General features: G+C 44.7%; 1 protein-coding gene across 2 annotated transcripts in view; it reads left to right on the top strand.

The window, feature by feature from the left end:
- The window catches only part of EHF (ETS homologous factor), a 38,981-nt gene extending 24,030 nt beyond the window's left edge, over window positions 1-14,951 (top strand). Inside the window, exons 3-9 of one of the 2 annotated variants that reach the window (XM_029957345.1) lie at window positions 1,581-1,826; window positions 3,905-3,967; window positions 6,586-6,654; window positions 6,772-6,840; window positions 12,201-12,260; window positions 13,751-13,946; window positions 14,040-14,951. In XM_029957345.1, coding sequence (XP_029813205.1) covers window positions 1,581-1,826; window positions 3,905-3,967; window positions 6,586-6,654; window positions 6,772-6,840; window positions 12,201-12,260; window positions 13,751-13,946; window positions 14,040-14,139 — 803 coding nt within the window. In that variant the 3' untranslated portion in view covers window positions 14,140-14,951. Of the gene's footprint in view, window positions 1-1,580; window positions 1,827-3,904; window positions 3,968-6,585; window positions 6,655-6,771; window positions 6,841-12,197; window positions 12,261-13,750; window positions 13,947-14,039 lie in introns of both variants that reach the window. The other variant, XM_029957344.1, reaches the window with a different exon arrangement.
- The last annotated feature ends 4,841 nt before the right edge of the window (window positions 14,952-19,792 follow it).

The raw sequence follows: 19,792 nt of genomic DNA, 5'->3' as shown, positions 1-19,792 counted from the left end.
GCATGCCTTTGAAGACAAAAATTAGAGACAGGTTTCTTGCACTGTGCTTTCCTGTGTTGGTCCATCATTCAGTTTGTGGGGGTATCTGTCTGCCATGTTCTTCACCCTCTTCAGCTCGGCTGGATACAACAGGGTTTGTCCCTTGTTCCTGCCCCTCATCTTTCTTGGATGAGAGCTCCTCCCCTTGACCACTGTTTTCAAGGGGACTGTAAAATCTCAGCCCTGTTGTCATGTCCCAGAGGATGGCTCTCCCTTCTCTATCCCCCCCACCAGGACTAGGACTTTGGGGTGATTTTGTGATGTTCTCTTAAGTGAGCACAGGAGATCCACATATGCGGAAGGTTAGGCCATATCCAGGTCAATAATATTTATTCCCTTTGATGAATTTTACTTCTTCACTGGTATTTAATTTAACCATCTTGTGAATGCACCTCAAACTTCTAGAGTCCTACATTGTTTCTTCTTCAGCAACAAATTCCATCAAAGAGAGAGAGAGAGAGAGAGAGAGAGAGAGAGAGAGAGAGAACCTACGATGGTCTCTGAGGGAGTTTTGGTAGGAGATACAAAGATGAGTAAGACAGAGTCCATGACCTGGAGTTTACAATTTACAAAGACGGATAAGACAGAACTTAGAGATTTGTAAAGAAAAGCAGAACATGACAAAAGCCACTAGGAGAAATGCCAAGCACATCTCCTGGAGACTCAGGGGACATAAAGCCCTTGCAGTAAGCTTGGGGGAGTCTGTGATGGCTTTATGGGGTGGCCAGAGTCTACAGGCTGGGTAGGAATTCAACAGGGAGTGTCGGCAGGATACAAACCAGGCTGAAGGAATACCATAGAAAACATGCAGAAGTGATAGATCGCTTGAAGAATAGTTACTAAAGACCTCCAGTGCCTAACCTGTCAATTTTCAGTAAATAATGAGAAGCCACTGAGAGTAACTGAGTAGGGAAGTGACATCATAGAAGCTGTAATAACCAATGGGGGGTGGGGCAGGGGTATATCAGCACAGTAAGCAGATGGCTAGTCTGGACCACTCTGAGGAGAGGCAAAGGTATCAGAGAGCAAGGAACCTTAGTCTCAGGCCTCATTTTTGGTTGAAAATGGTCTGAATTTGGTGTGTGTGTGTGTGTGTGTGTGTGTGTGTGTGTGTGTGTAAGAGACAGGAAAAAATGGAAGAGAGAAAAAGAGGAAGGGAACTGTGTGGGTGTGGACAATAAGCTCACAGGTGGCTGACACTGGCAATGCTTAAGCTTTCATGGCACTTTGCAGGACGTGGGAATGAGCTCATGATCTCAGAGTATTTCAGATCTGTGTCCTCACGAAGTGCCCAGGGGTAAGGATTATATAGGGAGGACATGAACATGCAGGGCCGCTAACGATCAGCCCCCAGGCAACTGAGGAAGGACCACGTTTCTGAGAGCCTCCTGTCCAGAGCCCGTCTCGCGCTCCAGCCCCCACGCTGCTGTCCCCTGACCGCAGTGAAGCTGTGGTCCAGCCGCTGGCGGCTTGTCTCACATCTGAGATGATGTGTGGGAGGAACCAAGGGGTCACTCACAGGACCGTCTCCTGTTTTGCAGTTTCCAGCGGGTTTTTCGGAGGCCAGTGGCATGAAATCCATCCTCAGTACTGGACCAAGTACCAGGTGTGGGAGTGGCTGCAGCACCTTCTGGACACCAACCAGCTGGATGCCAGCTGCATCCCTTTCCAGGAGTTCGACGTTAACGGCGAGCATCTTTGCGGCATGAGTTTGCAGGAGTTCACCCGGGCGGCGGGGACTGCGGGGCAGCTTCTCTACAGCAACTTGCAGCATCTCAAGTGGAATGGTGACTGACCCTTTCTACCCCTCTGGGAGCCCGCTGCAGAAAGCAGAGACCCCGCAGCCGGCTGGGCTCCTTGTCAGGGACATCAGAGGATGCCAGTCTCACCTGCAAATTCCTGGGTCCCAGGGGAGGGAAGGAGAAAGGGAGAGAGAGAATAGGCACAAAGTCTAGGGTTCCAGGTGTGTCTAATTCCATATAAACCCCAGATAATTTCATTTCTCTTTAAGGTTAACTTTTAAGCTAGATATTCACACTTGCTATCAGAAAACCTTCTTTCCCTCACAAACAGGTTTCCGTAGCTTCATTCCCGATCACTTGCTTGTTAACATCATCACAGATGATGTGTTTTGGGGAGGAGATGGCTCACAGTATTTCGACAGATTCTTAAAAGGTCTGAAACTCAAACAAGGGAGAGAGCTGGGTTAGAACTAATGGTCGGCACATGTGTGGGATGTTTCTGCAGTGATTTCTGTAATTAGTGCCACCCTAACACCCCAGATGTGTCTTTCTTGAAGCCTCTCCAGGAACACAGGTGGGCTACCGTTTCACACACTGTCCATCGGTGATAGTTTATTCACACACCATCCATACTGGCTTGTCAGGCACCATAGGGCAGACAACTCTTCTTGCAGAATGTCTTTGACACTGACATGAGGTTCTCCTGATAATACCAGTAAAAACTTAGCTCTTCTGAAAACTGCAGGTGTCTTGGACGGCAGTGATATGCAGGAATGGCAAGCTGGCCTGTCCACATCAGAACGGGCATGTCTGTCTTAGCAGAATCTATGTTCGGGCAAGTAGTTGGAACTTTGGGAAGTGTCAGTTCCAGGACTATGAACCAGATTCAGTCTGTGACAGACCCAAGGTCTGGCCTCAAAGCTGGCAGCTAGGGTGGCCATTTTGGATGACCTCATGCAGCTCCCGGGTACTCCCTTCTTCCCATTTACCTCACACAGACGGTTGCTCATTTTTCTTTTACTAGAACCAAACCAAACAAGGCTCTATTAATAGCCCTCAGGAATCTTCAGAGGGAGCAGATTTACACTTGAAGATTTAAAAATATTTACCTCCCTACCTTCAATTAAATCCATTCCTTTAAAGCTTTGCCCTGATGAAACCTAAGGCAGAGAGGGAGGTAGAGAGCAAAGATGCTATGGCCATTTTTGACTTCTCATGACTTGTCTGGTCCCACTGCATTCTGTTGGTGCCTCCGAGTGCTTGTTTGCCAGATTTCTTCCTTTGTTTCATTTTTTTTCAGACATTCTATTAACTTATACCCTTTGAGTGTTTATTTATACCAGACACTCTAAGTGAATTGACCCATTTAATGACCTTATGAAAAAATAAATATTGTACCCATTTTACAGTTGGGAAACTCAATGGTCAGAGAGGTTAAAGGTATGACCTCTTCTCTTGAGATATTTATAATCTGGCTGGGGAGGACAAACATACTAAACTCATGTGTGTGTGTGTGTGTGTGTGTGTATAGTTTTGGATGTATTGCTTTTATATATTTTTAATTTGGTATTCATTTATGTGGACATACCTCGTAGGTTGGATCTATTCAAAACGGGTTTCATTACATTTAAGACCAAAGAAGAATCAAGCCAGTTGAAATGGTTTCTTGTGTATTTTTGGTTTCATTTTGTATCATATCTTACTTAGCAGGTGAAAACACCTTAGAGGTCACCTAATGACTTTATCTAGTTTAATCCCGCAAATTTACAGACAAGGAAAACAAGACCCAGAAAAACAAAGTGCCTTGCAGCTATTAGTGGGAAAACTGCCCTTCTGACTTCTTAACTTCTATTTCCATCTTCCTGGCTGGTGTCCCTCTACAAGGCCAAATAATTCTATCTGATGTATGTACCCTAGCTACCAATTTTCTGGGCCAGGGATGCCAGGTTCAAGTTTGTAGATGCAGAGAGGGAAGCCCCCTCACATAAGCCAACAGAGGTGGACAGGTGGCAGGACCAGCAGAAGGTCTTCCAAGAAGCCAGCTCTGTCCTTATTTAGCTTTTGTGGCTTAAGTTTTGGCTTCGAGTGGGCGGGCTCAGACTTTCCCAATCTGTCCTTCACAGGTCAGTGCAGCAGTGACCTGTTCCAGTCCACACACAATGTCATTGTCAAGACGGAACAAACTGGTGAGTAACAGTAGACAAAGGGAGCCAACGTGGTAGGCAAAGCCGGGAGGAGGACAGTTGGAGGGAGTCAGGAGAGAGTGGGAGCAGGATGGATCCAGTGTGCTGGCAGGAAACCCAGGGATGCCTCTTCCTTGGCCGTGTCCAGCCGACTACCCCACCATGAGCCTGGTTCCTTGCCTTTGGGACCAGTGGCTGCCATCTATTTCCAGTCTAGACTAATGCTGCCCACAACTGGCCAGGGCACCACCCAGGCTGTGGTCCAGGAGCAAGGAAAACTGCAGAGTCTAGGTAGGATTCCCCATAGGAAGAGAGTTAGGGCATTAGGCTGAGCCAAGTTAGGAGAAGCAAGGGGAGAGAAGAGACAAGGGGCAGTGTCTCCTCTCCCCTCCTCCTTAGGTGAGAATGTATTTCACAAAAAGGCAGAAGATACAGACATGCTGTTGTAGTTCCTGTAGCTTCTGGAAGGCCTTTGGGGTGGTGGGGGGGGGTGTCCAAAAGCACCTGCGCAACCCAACTCCTGCCTCTGGAGCATTTTTAGACAAAAGACACTATTCTAGGCTCTGAGTGGGCTCTGCAATCTCCTAGTATCTATGTTTATTTTTGTTCTTCTCCTGCCCAATCAGCCTTCCTGTCTCTGTCCATAAATCTTTCTCCTGGGGACTTTCAGCTGGTCTGGTGGACTTGCAGGGGGCAGGCAGGAGCTGCCTTGAGAAACTGTGCCCCAGGGCCTGGCACCAATCAGAGTTCCTTGCATATTGACCTTTGGCCTATGACCTCTCCATCTAGGGAGAGCCATGCAAGTCACCGAAAGTCCACTAACCATGATAAAGTCATGCAGCCACCACTGCTCCAGGGTCACCCCCCACATGAGATTGTGAGCCAAGTGGGATGATGGAGTTTGCCACGGGCCTCTCTGAGGACTGTGTGCTAGTCATCAAGGACCAGATTTGACCTTCGGTGGTTTGTGAATCCCTAAGGGCTGAAATTGACCCCATGCAGTTATTTGCTCTATTTATAAGGGGCTAGTCTACCACTATTAAAGATGAAATAATAGCTGCTCCACATATTAATTAGGTTTTCCTAGCCTTGCCCTCCCCTGCTCCCCCAGAGACCAGCGCTTGAGTTCTCCAGATGGTCTGGTCCTGGGCCTGACTTCCCTAGAGACAGACACTGGACTTGGCCCAGAGGCTGGGGCTCCACCCCTACTCCCACCGGGACTGACAGATAGCCCCACTGGAGGAGCCAGATGGCATTGAAGAGGGCCCAAATAACTTGATAATTCCTCCTTGACCATCCAGACATTCTTGTGTTGCCAGTTCGGAAAAGCTAAGCCAAAGGGTGGGGAAGAAGGTCCACCCTAAGAGGAGGGGAGAAGAGGCTCAAAGAGGGGGCAACACCCCCCAAACCTTTTTGGTTCAATTTGTTTTCAGAGACAACAACAGGTGTATGAGGTGACCCAACAAGGAGAGAGGGTGTGACCCCAGGAAACTGGGCTTGGGGTGCCCAAACACGTAGCCATTAGTTAAAATACCAGCTAAATCCCTATGGCGTAAACAGGAGGACTTAGCCAGTGAGTCAGGTTTTATATCATCTATGCTATAAAAACAAAATGAAACTCGGCCAGTGGCTTACTACCCTGACCCTGAAATTCAGAGCCCAGACAGGAGGGGAGCTGAGGGCAGCCTCCGTCTGTGAAGAGGGGAAAGCAGGAAGTCCCTGGTGGGGACAAGGTGAGAGCTCCTGCCAGGTCTCACGGCTCTTGGCCAGGAAAGAAAATGCTTCTGTTGGAGATCAGCCCAGACGTGGGGGTTACGTAGGAGTTGGGCTCCATTTGGGGTAGGTGGTAGGTGGACGGGAGTTTCCTTCAAGTCTGAAATCTGAAGAGTCAGACATGCTTACCAAGCACACTGCAGGGGTGGGGTGGGGGAGGGGAGCACGCTTCTTTTCCAAGATGAGGCAATGGGGCCTCACTCTTAAAAGCTGTTGCTTTGATTTGGTGACATGCTCTTCTCCTTCTCCTCTGTTTTGAGAATTTTATGTCACCCCTTGAGATAATTAGAGAAATCCTGAAGGGAGGGAGCTGTCATCCAACTGGAGGGGGATTTACAGAATTTCAGCCATAAAGACACCGCGAGAAGACTGGCTAGATTTCCCGCAAAGAAACATTAATTCTCCCGGGAAGAGATTTCTAGGAAAAGATGCTTACAAATTAGGAATTGTTTGTCCCCAACAATTTCTTTTTCTAATGTGAACTTTATTGAGTAGAATGTGAGACAATGCCAGGCTCCTGAGCCTACCCCCTGCCACGTGCAGACTGGGAAAATTCCCAGGACACCAAAGCGTGAGTCTGGGATGGTCTCGCTGCGGTTACTTTCCTCACTTCCCCAAAGAGGCAGCAGGTGTAGAACATCTGGCTGGGGCCGTGACCAAGCCCTTTCCCCCCCAGGACACTGGAAGAAAAATGAGTTCACATATGGTGAAAGCAGAATCTTACCCTTTCTCTCTGAGGACCACCCACTATGTCCTGCACCTTTCTGATGAGCAGTGCATTAGAAAAGACAAAGTCATCACCCATGGGAAGATGCTTGCTGACCATTCCCATTTTCTGTCTTTTGTAGACCCTTCCATCATGAACACCTGGAAAGAAGAAAACTATTTATACGACACCAGCTATGGTAGCACAGTAGGTAACTAACTCCCTGACACTTAAGGGCCTTTGACATTTTTACCGTGTTTTCCAATAGCCACAAAGTTACATTGTAAGGAGGGGGCTCTTAATGTCCTTTATCTTTTCACTGCCACAGATTTGTTGGACAGCAAGACTTTCTGCCGGGCCCAGATCTCCATGACAACCACCGGTCACCTTCCTGTTGGTAAGTTGTCCCAACCTCAGGGGCTGAGTGTGCCGCCTGCAAGTCCTTACTGAGAATTAATGAGAATCACCAACATCCTACGTTTCCACTTTGCTGGATGGAGTCTTTCTAGTTAAAACCCTAGGAAAGAAATAGAATTGCTACTTTTTTTGGTTTGTTTTATTTGTTTTTAAGAGAGAGAGAGACAGCATGAGTAGGGGAGGGACAGAGAGAGGGAGATACAGAATCTGAAGACAGGCTCCAGGCTCTGATTTGTCAGCACAGAGTCCGACGCGGGGCTTGAACCCACAAACGCGAGATCATGACCTGAGCTGAATTCGGACGTTCAACCAACTGAGCCACCCAGGGGGCCCTAGAATTGCTAATTTTAAGAGTCTTCTTTTGAGCCAATATTTGTACATTGAAAATGAGCAGTAGGGAGCATATAGGAAAAGGGTTTGTCTCCTGTGAAACCAAGTCACTCTCTTGTGACAACAAAACCTCTCTTTTCAACCAAAACTTGTTCTTGGGAAATTATCTGATAAAACTATTCAGACTTGGGTATATTTATGGGGGAAGGAAGGCCATATCTAGTTTTCAACAAACTATATCTGACTTTAGGGGAAGAATATCTTAAAGTGGCCTTCAGAGATCAGTGAACCTTTGCCGATGGTCTGTGGGTAGAGGGGTGGCAGTTGGACATTTCTAGAATGCTGGTTATCACAGGTCAGTTTTTAAGTCTGCCCATGATGGCTCAGAAGGATTCTGATTAGTCAGACCACCTGTGCTCTATAGGAATTATGTTTACATTAGTTGTGTTTGGTTAAAATTAGATGCAACTGGGGTGATGCTTGACTCTCGGTCAAGGTTCCACTGAGGGGGTTGGTCTGTTGGGAGTCCGGGGAGGCACTTTCAGACTATATTTCCCCCTCTCCTTACAAAGAGGGACACTGGCATCTACCATGTGAGGACTGGGGAGGTGACCAGAGGGTCCCATGTTGTCCCTTGACCTGCGTAAGAACCCATAGCTCAGCTTGGGTTCATGAGATTTGGAGCTTAGATTTGTCATGAGTCAATTGATCTTCCTGGAATTGAATTTGGGGCATCTTAAGAATTGGGATTTAAATGAAGAACTTGGAATCAAACAGCCTCTTCTCCTCTGACAGTCCCCTCCTTTTTTTCTTTTGTTCACTGTGTTTTTGAGAACTGAAATAACAAGATTTGAGGTTTTGTTTTCGGGTCAAACCCCTTGAATGAAGCAGGGCTGGGAGCCAGTGTAAATCCTTCTGGAACTGAAGTTAAGAATGAAGGCCAATTCATTTCCTTACTTCCCCCTCCCCCAATGGCCCAGAGCATTGTGTGTCACTCGAAGGATTTGTTTAACTTAGGAAATAGATCGGACACTGGAAAGGCTTTGCAGTGGGTTTGCCATTCTGGGGGAACTGAAACAATTGGGGGGAAATTTCTGCAGCAGTCATGGCCACCCAGTCAAAACCCAGGATTTTAGAGCCGAAGAAACTGCCCGGTCACACTCTGACTTCCTCTCACACTTTGTAAGGTGGCACCTCTTGTGTTCTTCCAGTCGGGTCTCTGGCTTATGGCAAAAGTTTGCAGTTGAGAATAACTTTGCACCAACCACTTCCTAAGCTCAGGGTCGTTAGGTCTTCGGGCACCTGGGCAACAGAGAAGGCTCCCCTACCCTCACAGCCCAGCCAGCCTCCTCTCTTCTGTATCCTGAAGTATCTTCTAGAATCTCAGAACCAACAGGGGCTCGTTCTCCTTTCACATTTGCAGTCACAGGGAACGCACCGTCCCTTTATTCCATCTTTGAATCATCCTTAAAGATGGGCTTTACAGATCTGCACACTTTTACCTCCATTGATCTGGATTCCTCTGTCCCCTTTTCCTACCCTGAGATGGTAACACAGTGAAACAATCCAGGACCTCTACCAGAATTATGACTGCAAGAAATCAACTCAGTGTCTGGGCTTGGTAGATGTTTTGGAGGATCAACCCTCCCGTGGGATAGTGAATTACAGTCTTGTATGATGGGTCCATTCCCTTCCAGAAAGGTTTAGTCTCTACTGGATGAGACCAGAACCCCCCCCCCCCCATCAAAAGGCCTTTGTCATTTGTCTGAGTCTTTAGGTTTTAAGTTCCCATTAAACTGGGTGCAGGTAAATATCTTTCTATGTTTTAATGCAAGTTACAAGCCAAGCAAAGGCGAGGCCCAATGTACACTGATGCCCTCTGTGATAAACGGTGGGGAAGAGGCTTTGTTTTGATTTCTCTGTCATCTGCCCATTGCACAAAATGGCTGCTGCCAGTGTTCCTGATCTGCCCGATAGTCCCGGAGCCAATCACGCCAACTCGGGCTTGATGTGTTTATTCACTGACTTGTTGAGCCTAGAGCTAGGGTGGCACAGTCTATTATAACACTGACATTTGTATATCCCGTAAAGAAATGGCTCACAGCTGAATCACATGCAAATGCTTCTAATCTCCACTTCTTGCGAAGCGGCTTAGCTGAAGTCATGCTCTGGAACTTGCGTCACAAACCTGTGGCTTGGTGCTGCCCTTGCCCAGACTGGACCTTGGCCTGAGGTACCTAGGAGCAGAGCAAGAGAAAGCCAAGCTGGACAACTTCCCCAGAGCGAGCCATTATTTTATAAGAATGAGTCACTTAACCACATGGGTAACTTCAAAGGGTTTGACTTTTATTTTGAGGTGAGGGGAAGACACTGGGGGAGAGGCCATCGTATTAAAGTGAGCCTTCAGATCAAAAGACTTAGTGCTAAGGCGGGTCGGTGATCCCACAGCCTGCCCACACACACCGGGGACAGGAAGAGGAGGCTGGAAGAAATCTTGAGTTTCCTTTTGCCTTTGGCTGCATAGTCCTCCATATTATTTATGCTGGAACCATTTTTATTGGGGGGATTTATTTTATTCCTTATTTTTAGCTTTTCTTTAAGCTTGACGGAGTCCCAATCTGGGAAAATGGCTGACATCTCACAGAGAAAATTCCCTCATGGTCTGTCTGGTCTGGGGTCTTTAAATCTAGAGTTTCTGGACCCCTACCTGAGCCTGGACCTCTGTGGTTGTTCACAGGTTCTCACTGAGTGTGCGCATATGTGCATTTTTGTGGGGAGAGGGTCTAAGGTTTTCCATCTCGTTTGCTAAGTTACCTTCACCCCAAAGTAATGGATTTGGTATCAGCTTGGAACTCCCTAGATACTATTATTTAGGTCCATATTATTATTGAGGTCAAGAAGCCAAGAAACACTTAGGTTTTTCTGAATTCTAGCCTGGCTCTGAAATAATGGCCCCACATCCCTCTTGGACGCCATTGGAAAATGAGCTTTGCTTGTGGCCTCCTGGGTAAATGCCACTCTTTGTCTGCAGAACAACGCGGCCCTGTCAGAGTGATGTATCACTTGGAAACCGGGGCGGGTGCCAGACCTGTCGCAATACTGTCACATCCTGATGGGATGTTGCAACCTCACCCTGAAACCTACAGGGAGGGAGAGCGGAGTCTCCTCACCTTTCCTGTGAATTTGCCCTTCCAGATTTCAGAGAAACCCAAGTCAGGTGCAGGCCCTCTTGCTGGCAACACCGGGGGAGAGATTCTTAACCAGAATAAGAGGCTTCTCTGCTCACCAGGCTGATGAAATCCCCGTCCACCCACCATGCTTGCTTGCAGAGAAACTGTTAGGAACGCTGAGTCGTGACAAGCTGGGTGCCCATATAGGTGAATGTGTCCACGCATGCTGGAAAATACAGAACCCTCCAAGCTGGGATTCTTCTCCCCACTAGCTAGAGCATTGAAGGACTGACCCTGACTCTTGGCGGGGAAGACTTCTGTGAAATGGGAGCTGTGCCATCATCCTTGGAAATGGCACGGAATGATGGTTATGAGTAAATCCTCTGGATTCAAATTGTTTGTGTCCATCTCCTGAATCTACTTTCAGGCTATGTAACTTTAGATAAGTCATCTGACCTCTCTGTGTCCCAGCTCCACCACTGCTATAATCTTTGGGTCATAATAAATAGTACCTACCTCCTAGGGTTATGGAGGGAAGTAAATAAGGTCATTCAGGTAAAAAGCATAGCACAGGGCTTGGTACATAATAAGTGCTCAATAAACAGTAGCTATTCTTCTTAACCATTTTAATTAGGAGCTAAGGGTTAGTCTAAAATTTTGAATAATAACACTCTTGACAATTAAACAAATGCCATGGATCCTCTCCCTTTGCATACAGTTTCAGTCTGAAATGCCCTTAAATGCCACACAGGGCTCAGTGAACCCTAGCATAGGAAGAAACCCTGATATCATGCTCACAGAAGAGAGGCGCTTAACTGGCCCCCAATTTCTAAACACAGGATTGGTTTGTATTTAGAGACTTTTCCGTATTAAAACCATGGATTTGTGATTGAGAGATTTTTGGTAAGATCTGCCTTGGTCCTCCCGACACCTGAAGTGCCCAATCTCTCTCTCTCTCTCTAACACACACACACACTCCACATACCCATGCACGTGTACACATGCACTGCTAGAACGATTAGTTTTCTTTTTATCTTTTTAAGAAGTTTCAGTTCACAGATCTGCCTCAGTCATCTTCTCTCTGGCGATACTCACAAGGGTTACCATAATGAGTCATTTGTTAAACTAATCTGTGTTTCCATAGTCCACTGGTGGCCCTCTGTACTGAGCTCTGGCCAGTCAATGGTCCCTTTGTCAGGCTGATTAAAATGTAACTTTGCATGCCAAAAAAGGGCACTCCTCTGGCTTAAAAGCCATTTTCTTTGTTATAAATGTTTACATTTTGTATTATGCAAAGCCCCCCCCCCAACATACACACTTGACTTATTTCAATGACCTAAATCCTTCAATGGCTTCCTATCTCTCTCAGTATAAAAGCTAAAATCCAGAAAGAGTCCCATCAAGGCTGAACCTCTGCCCGTTGGTCACAGCTGCACTGGCTTCCTTCTGTTCTGTGAATGTACCAAACACATACTGACCTCAGGGCCTTTGCGCTTACTATTCTTATTTATAGCAGGTTCTTCCAAAGCTTTCTGCATGGCTGGCTGTTTCTCTCAAATCCTTCTAGTCCCCTTATCTGAGAGGTCTTCTTATGACCACCTTATATTAAATAGCAAATTATTCCCATCGTCATACTTCAGTCCCCATTTATCTTGCGATATTTTCCTTCATAGTTTTTTTTATCATCTCTGTTTTGTTTTGCTTCCATACCATATGTACAAACAGTGCCAGGCATTTTCTAGGTGCTCAAACAATATTGGTTAAATGAGTGGGTGAATGAATGGAATGGCAATTGTAGGAAAGACGTAAATTAAACAGCTTTTGTTTTTCCCTTTAGCAGAGTCACCTGAGATAAAAAAGGAGCAAGACCACCCTGCAAAGTCCCACACCAAAAAGCACAGTAAGTTGGTGGGCTTTCAGAAAGATGGCTCTTGCCCCTTCCTTTCACCTTGGGCGTAATTGGAGGCTGCTACTTTTTAGGCAAATATTGCCTCTGCCTGTTGCCTCCCCTTCTTTACCTCAGCCTGTAAGAGCAAGGACATCACTTGCTGGGTAAGCCCCTCTTCAGGTTCTCAAAGTGGAGACCTACTGGATAGCTCTTGCTCATGCTGCTCTGTTTGTTATAAAACTGAGACACCAGGTCCACAAGCACTTCTTGCAGCCATGAGGTTAGTGATTTCCCCCCATTCCAGAAAAATGGATGGGAAGAGAAGAAAGATGGGAAGAAATAGCTGAGATGTTTTTTTTTTCCTTTTGTTGACTGTTGGCTTCCTACCTCTGCTGAGCTATCGATCCAGGAAATGACTGTTTACTCTTAAGATTCAACAGTGCTCTTTGGAAGTTATATTTCTCCTAGTAATCAAACCTCACAAAGATTTAGGAAATGTAAGAGGCATGAGGAGAGGGCACAGAGAGAAATCAAGATGGTGTAATCTACAAATGATAGGGAATTGGACATCTTTACTATCTGTACTGCGTATCATTCCACAGAATTGAATGAACACAGCACCTCCGATGGCGGGAAGAATTGTGTGGCACGAGTCTAGTGAGGGTCAACTAGGATTCAGTTGCTAATCTTATTACAGGAGCTGCTTAATTTTCAAATTGGCCCCCTCAACTCCTACAGGACCCTATCCCCACGTATTCTAGGAGTTAAAGTTCCAGAGCCTTGTCAATGTGCATTTGACTGAGGCACAGTCTCTGGGGGAGAGTGATGTACGTGGGCTGAGGTCCTAAATGAAAGTGGTTGAAATTTGCTCTTCAGGGAAATAGCAGGTTAAAATGAATCCTGAGGAATTTGTCAACAGTAATTCAAAGAGACTCCCCCCAACACATTGGAGGTCTGAGACCTATTCCTTTGTCTTAGCTTTGACACTGGTTAATTGGGTGGTCCCAATCGAGTCACTTACATTCTCTGTGTCTCAGACTCTTGATTTATAAGTTAAAAATTGTGCTAGTTCATTCTCACATGTCTTTTATTTGAAAAAATTTTTTAACATTTTTTAAGATTTATTTTTGAGAGACACAGAGAGGCAGAGCATGAGCAGGGGAGGGGCAGAGAGAGAGAGAGGGAGATAGAGAATCTGAAGCAGGCTCCAAGCTCTGAGCTGTTTGTCAGCACAGAGTCTGAACTGGGGCTTGAACTTATATCATGAGATCATGACCGGAGTTGAAGTCAAGACGCTCAACCAACTGAGCCACCCAGGCACCCCAAATGCCTTTTGTTTAGTTCCGATATTTGGTCATCCTGTCATCTGACTTTGCTGGTAGATAGGGGGAAATGGAGCACATCCTATTTGCTGGAAAATGTCACAACTCTGTGCTTCCTCTGCCCCTTCTTGGCCGTGTGACTTAGGCCATTAATAAATTCCTTTTCCAACTTCTCCTCAGATCCACGAGGGACTCACTTATGGGAATTCATCCGTGACATCCTCCTGAACCCAGACAAGAACCCGGGGTTAATCAAGTGGGAAGACCGGTCTGAGGGCATCTTCAGGTTCTTGAAATCAGAGGCTGTGGCTCAGCTGTGGGGGAAAAAGAAGAACAACAGCAGCATGACCTACGAAAAACTCAGCCGAGCGATGAGGTGAGGAGTTTGCAGTCCCAACCATGACCAGTTATTTCCTTGGTGGTGTTAGTCTGACCAGCCACCTCATGCAATCGATGTCCTTTGTTACAGATATTACTACAAAAGAGAAATTCTGGAGCGTGTAGATGGACGAAGACTGGTATATAAATTTGGGAAGAATGCACGTGGATGGAGAGAAAACGAAAACTGAATCTGCCAACACTTTGAACATAGACCAATACATTCCCCAAACGATACCAAGTCAAGAAATCCTGGACAAGAGAATTTCAAAGACTACTTTTCTCTGATATTTATGTACCACGAGGGTGAACAACATCCACTTCTAATGGGAAGAAGGAACACTACAGTCGATAAAATTATTTTGTTACTTTGAAGTATGTCCTATATGGGGGACAAACGTACACAGTTTTCTGTGAAATATGATGCTTGTATGTGGTCGTGATTTGTTTTTGCCTCTATTGTGAAGTTCTTTTCTACTGCAAGAAGAACAGGATTGATAGCCTTGTGCTTCTTACTAAAAGAAAGAAAAAAATATTAGAGGGCATTAAATGTTTTTATATGCAAAATGATTAGGAAAAGGTGATGTGTCCTCTGCGCCTACACATCCATGTGGCCTCATCAAGAGAGGTGGGTGTAGTCGGAGCATGGACTTCAAGGTCTCGGATCGACAGGATGAACCAGAGGATGCTGGGAAGTTTAACCTGGGCTTTAGGAGCCTGTGAGTGGAGCATGAAGACTTCCAAAATCCAGTGGACTATAATCACAGCATAATTACAGGACTTGCAATGTTTAAATCAGTGAGGAGAATAATGGTGGGGGCTTTCTACTCATTCAAGAATGATTTACCTGATGCCAAGGCTGTTTTTCTCCCTCTCCCTTGGATGACTGGGGGGAAAACTTCAATCGCCATCTCTGCTCACTTCTAGATATTTAAGAGAGGGTCTAGCCTTGGTTGTTTTTATCCAAATTGCTCCAAAATAAATGGGAAAAAGGAGGTGGTGATGAGTTTGCTCTTGTATTCCTATAGCCCCTGGTTTCTGGATTAGAAAAATGGATATTTTGGGCTGAGTAATTCTTTTTGTGCATTATTTGGCTGTCTTGTGCACTGTGGGATGTTTAGCAGTATCCATGACCTTTAGCCAATAAGTGCCAGTAGCATTCCCATCTGCAAAGTTGTGATATTTCAGATATTGCCAGATATCCCTTGCAAAGCAAAATTGTCCTTGACTGAGAACCACTGATGTAGCCAGTCAAGATGAAGGTGATGATTTCTCTCAGAACAAAAATATGTATAGATCTTTTAGTCCCTGGAGTGAAGTAAAAGCAAGGCTGCAAGGTAAACCAATTTTTAACTTTTAAAATGTCAGGGACAATGGGAATTTAGGAATGGGACATCTAGAGGGAATATTCAGAACTCCAGAAGTCGATGATAAATTGAATATATGTAGCAAGAACTATAATAGGAGACATTTTGTCAGAATGACAAAGCAGAGTAAAAATTAAATTACAGAAGGAAATGCTGAGAAAAGAATCAGAGAGAGGAGAAGGAGGAGGAAGGAAGGAGAGAGAGAGAGAGAAAGAGTGAGGGGTCCAGGGAAAATCCTTGCACATGTTAATTCTTATAATCATTTGTATTTTGATTAATCTTTTGTCTCATCTGGACTCATCCCAAAGTGAACGGATGTGTTGTCTACATTTGTGTCCAGAGGGATTTTTCTGTTGTTGTTATTTTTGTTTGTTTGCTTGTTTGTTTGTTTTTAAAGAAAGAAAAGAAAGAAAGATGGAAGGGAAACAGAGAGCTCAGCTCAGGAGTTCTGGTCAGTAAGAAACTGGGGATTTCTTCAGTGAAATTGTTCTGAGGTGCCCGGAGACCAGGCACTGGGCTCTGCCATCGGGGAGGGACACGAGCCTGTAGGCACTATGAAAGTGAGTTTAAGCACTCAGATCCCTTTTGCACCTTTTTGTTTTGGTTTCCCATGTCCTTGGCTTTCTCCCCCCTTTTGCCTCTATCTTGAGCAAAAATACGGGGGTGAAGACAACGGGTCTCATCAACTAATGAAGCACCTACTCCCATGTCTCACCAGTGAAGGTGAGCAATTCATTCAAAGGTTGTGAATGTTTGTAGTATATTCAGAAGGTAGGAAGTAAGAATTAAGACTTTGTCCTCATTATAATGAGAGCCATTATGGATGGTGACCTTGGAGCCCTGGATTAGTGAGATGATCTTCTGAAGTGACAACCAAGTCAACTTTTATTTCCACCTGGCTTGGTCACCTCCACATAGGTTGTCAAGTAACAGTTACTGAGGGAACTGAGAGAAACAACAATGAGCAACACAGACCAGAAATATGCCTGCATAAAAAACACAACGTGTTTTTCCAAGTGAAGTGGAAGAACTTTCCAGCATTTCCAGCATTTCCACGTTTCACATGGAATGAATTAAACATCCAAATGGCTGAAATGGTGTAAATATGTGAATGCTTGCCTGTCTGTGTGCATCTGAACAATGTGGCATTATTAGGGACATCTGCCAATGTTCTCTCTGCTTTTTCCTCCCAGGCCTTGCCTGTTCATCACCTGAAGTGGCTAGATCCTTCCCTGAGTTCACCCTTCCCCAAAGCTGTCTGTTTCTCACATTCCTCCAAATTGGCCTTGGCTCTTTCTGCACCCTCACCATCAAGGGCACATTCTGCTAGGTAGTAAGTAAATCTGGAGAGTCCCGATTGGAATAGTTTTGCAGATAATTAGCAGATTGTGTTATTTGTTGAAAGTGAAGGTTTCTTGGCACCTAGTTCTTGCTTAAATAGGCTGGAGTATTAAGTTCTTAGCATATCTCTCTATTGTCTTGGCTTGAGTTGATGCATTTTCGATGTGCTGTTCGTGACTTGGAGAACTCATGGTAATTGAGCCATGCCAAGTTAGGGTGTGAACAGACTAATTCCCACCACAGTGTTGCAAGGGAGAACAAAATCCCAGAGATAAGCCAGCATCAGGTGAAGCCCCCTCATCTTCTCTTGGGGACTCTTAGTTTCTCACTCAAGAAGCTTATCTGTGTTGGATGCTCACATGGTCATTGTCTCTGGCCTCCTTGAGTTCTCAAGACTTAGGCTCTAATTTATCATTTTCATGGGAATCTGAGGCAAGACATGTGTTGCTAAGACTTTACCAGATTTAGAAAATCTGAGTCTCCTGGATATTTGACTTGATGAAATTTGAGCAAAGCTCTGGATACCAGAGACAGACACCTGTACCTGCTTGAGCTTGCCTTCTGTCCAGGGAAACCCAGGTGATGGGTTTTCCTTTGACGTGCTGGTCCTTCCTTAAATTTCTTGCCTTGTTAGACTGTAAGCTCTTTGAGGGCAGAGACTATGTCTTACCCATATTTCCCAGTACCTAGCATGAGATGGATCCTCAGTAAATATTTGTTGACTTAATGGATGAATATCTTCTGGAAGATGTCTCCATATCCATAATTGGGATGTGAATCATTTCTTCAGTGGAATAAAAGCACAAGGGCCACAACTTCAAGGACACATAGTCTATCAGATGAGCATTCTACTGTGAGACTTTTTACTTTGGCTTCCTCCTTTTGCTGAAATGGAACTAAACAGCTTGTCAACATATGTCAGCTGAGAATTCTGTTGCCTTATTAGGGGCTGTGAGCCTTATTAGTGCAAGAAGCCAGTCATGGACCTTTGACCTGTTTTAACCAATGAAGATTATGAATGTGTTTATACGATGTAAATTGCTATTTAAGTGTAAAGCAGTTCTGAGTTTTAGTATATGGGGGTTGGTTTATATATATATTTTTTGTCTTTTTGAAAAATGCTGAGGGATCTTTTGGTAAGGTTAGTCATGCATGTTAGACTTTAATTTTGCAAGTGTGTTGCTTTTCAAATGTATAAAATATAAGAGAAGGTAAACTAGTCAGAGGGAAAGACAGTTATGTTATTCTTCTATAGTTACTGTTGAGTGCCTACTAGGTGTACATCATGGAGCCAAAGATGTGAGGAGCTTCTTTGGTTAGAGGGGATGTAATAGATGTTCCACACGGCCCTATTGCCTGGACTCATACTGTGGGGAGAAGGGACAGCATGGCGACAATGATATCAGAGCTGAATTAACTTTATCTTTGGTTCTCAGGATTCCATCTCTGGAATAAGATATAGAGCACTTAATAAAACCCCACTGAGACCATGCCTTATGGACCACTGAAATGAATAAGCCCTCACAAAGCTAGCTTAATTGGGATTAATCTTTCTGTAACTATCTGCATAATTCTTGCTTTTCTTCCCATTTGGCTTCTGGGTTGGTAATTTGTGAAAAACAATCCTACTGCCGCTATTTTTTTAAAATCAGAAATCTTGCCCTTTAAACTATGTGAAATTAACACGGAGTATTTTTGTTTTATGAAAGAATTATATTTTTCAAAGTATAGATTTTTGTTTGATGGGTCCCAGAAAAAACTAATAAAAACCACAGACCAGCCTGTAATTGTGTGTTTCATGCTTCAATGAGCCATCCAAAACTGGGCTTAAGAGGAAATACACTTAGTCTATAGCAGCAAAATGCATGTAATTCTTGCATATATTTAATTTAATAAGCATTTATTGACTATCTATGATGTGCCAGGCATGATCCTAGAGACTAAGCTGTGGTAGCGAATGAAAGGGACAAAATCTCTACTCTCATGAAGTTTATGTTTCATTGATTGGAAACAGACAAGAAACAAAACACTAGCAGGCAAATATTAGATGTGTAGTAAAGAGATGTAGAGCAAAGAGGAGTGGAAAATGCCTGGGTGTATATTAGGATGTACGTAAATTTAGGCAGGGTAAGGAGGAAACATTTCGGTGAAGTCCTGCAAGATGTAAAAGAAGGAAGTATGCACGCAATTGGAGGAATGATACCTTACAGGAGGGACCAGCAGGTGCAAAGGTCCTGAGGTTCCTGACATGTATTCCTGACATGGCCAAGGAGCAGCAAGGAAGTCTATTAGCCAGAGCCAAACAAGTAATAGTAGAAAATGATGTAAAATAGGCACTGGCAGGCCAGATGACATAGAACTTGGAGGATGTTATGAAGGCTCCAGTTTTTCTTTTGAGTGAGGTGGAGAGTTATAGAGAAGTGACATGTTCCCACTTCTGGATTAAAAGAACCCGTCTGGGTATTGTGTTGAGAATGAGTTGCTGGGAGGCATTCGATGCTGAGCACACATTCTTACTGAAGGATGAACAAAGGGAGGTACAAAAGATCACACTCACATCCAGGCTTCCAGTACAATACTCACAAGTATTTCAAGCCCGTAAGTGAACTCTAGCTGTTCTTAATAACATGTTTCTCCTGGGGCCCAGAAAGTCTCAGCCGTTCCCTTTAACTTCGTAAACAATAACATGAAAATAGTGGCTGACCATTTGGGGAAGATCCACTTGATGCCAGGAACTGTGATATGTTTTTTCTCGACATTATTACAATTAATCTTCCTGCAAGTCTCTGATATATAGGTCTGATCTCCAGTTTTCAAAGGAAGGAAATGATAATCATAAATATTACATGACTTTCTTAGGGTCATACAGCTAGTAATAAGCAGTAAAGCTGTCATTGTTCACCGGGACTTCTTTTCCCCAAAGCCCATATTCCTAATCCTAATATTCTCTAGTTTATCAGGATGCTAACAGTATACCACATACGCACACACAGTTCTGTGGTATGTTGGAGTAATACTGAGTTAGGTGATGTCTTACAGATTTATTTACTGTAGGAATTCTTTGAATCTGTATTATGAGGGTGTGGACTATGAATCTGTAAGAGAGGGGAAAGGGTTCCCAGTTTCCCAAACATAT

Source organism: Suricata suricatta, chromosome 11 (genome assembly GCF_006229205.1).
Source record: "Suricata suricatta isolate VVHF042 chromosome 11, meerkat_22Aug2017_6uvM2_HiC, whole genome shotgun sequence".
Lineage (NCBI taxonomy): Eukaryota > Metazoa > Chordata > Mammalia > Carnivora > Herpestidae > Suricata > Suricata suricatta.
This window is presented reverse-complemented; position numbering and strand designations above follow the sequence as displayed.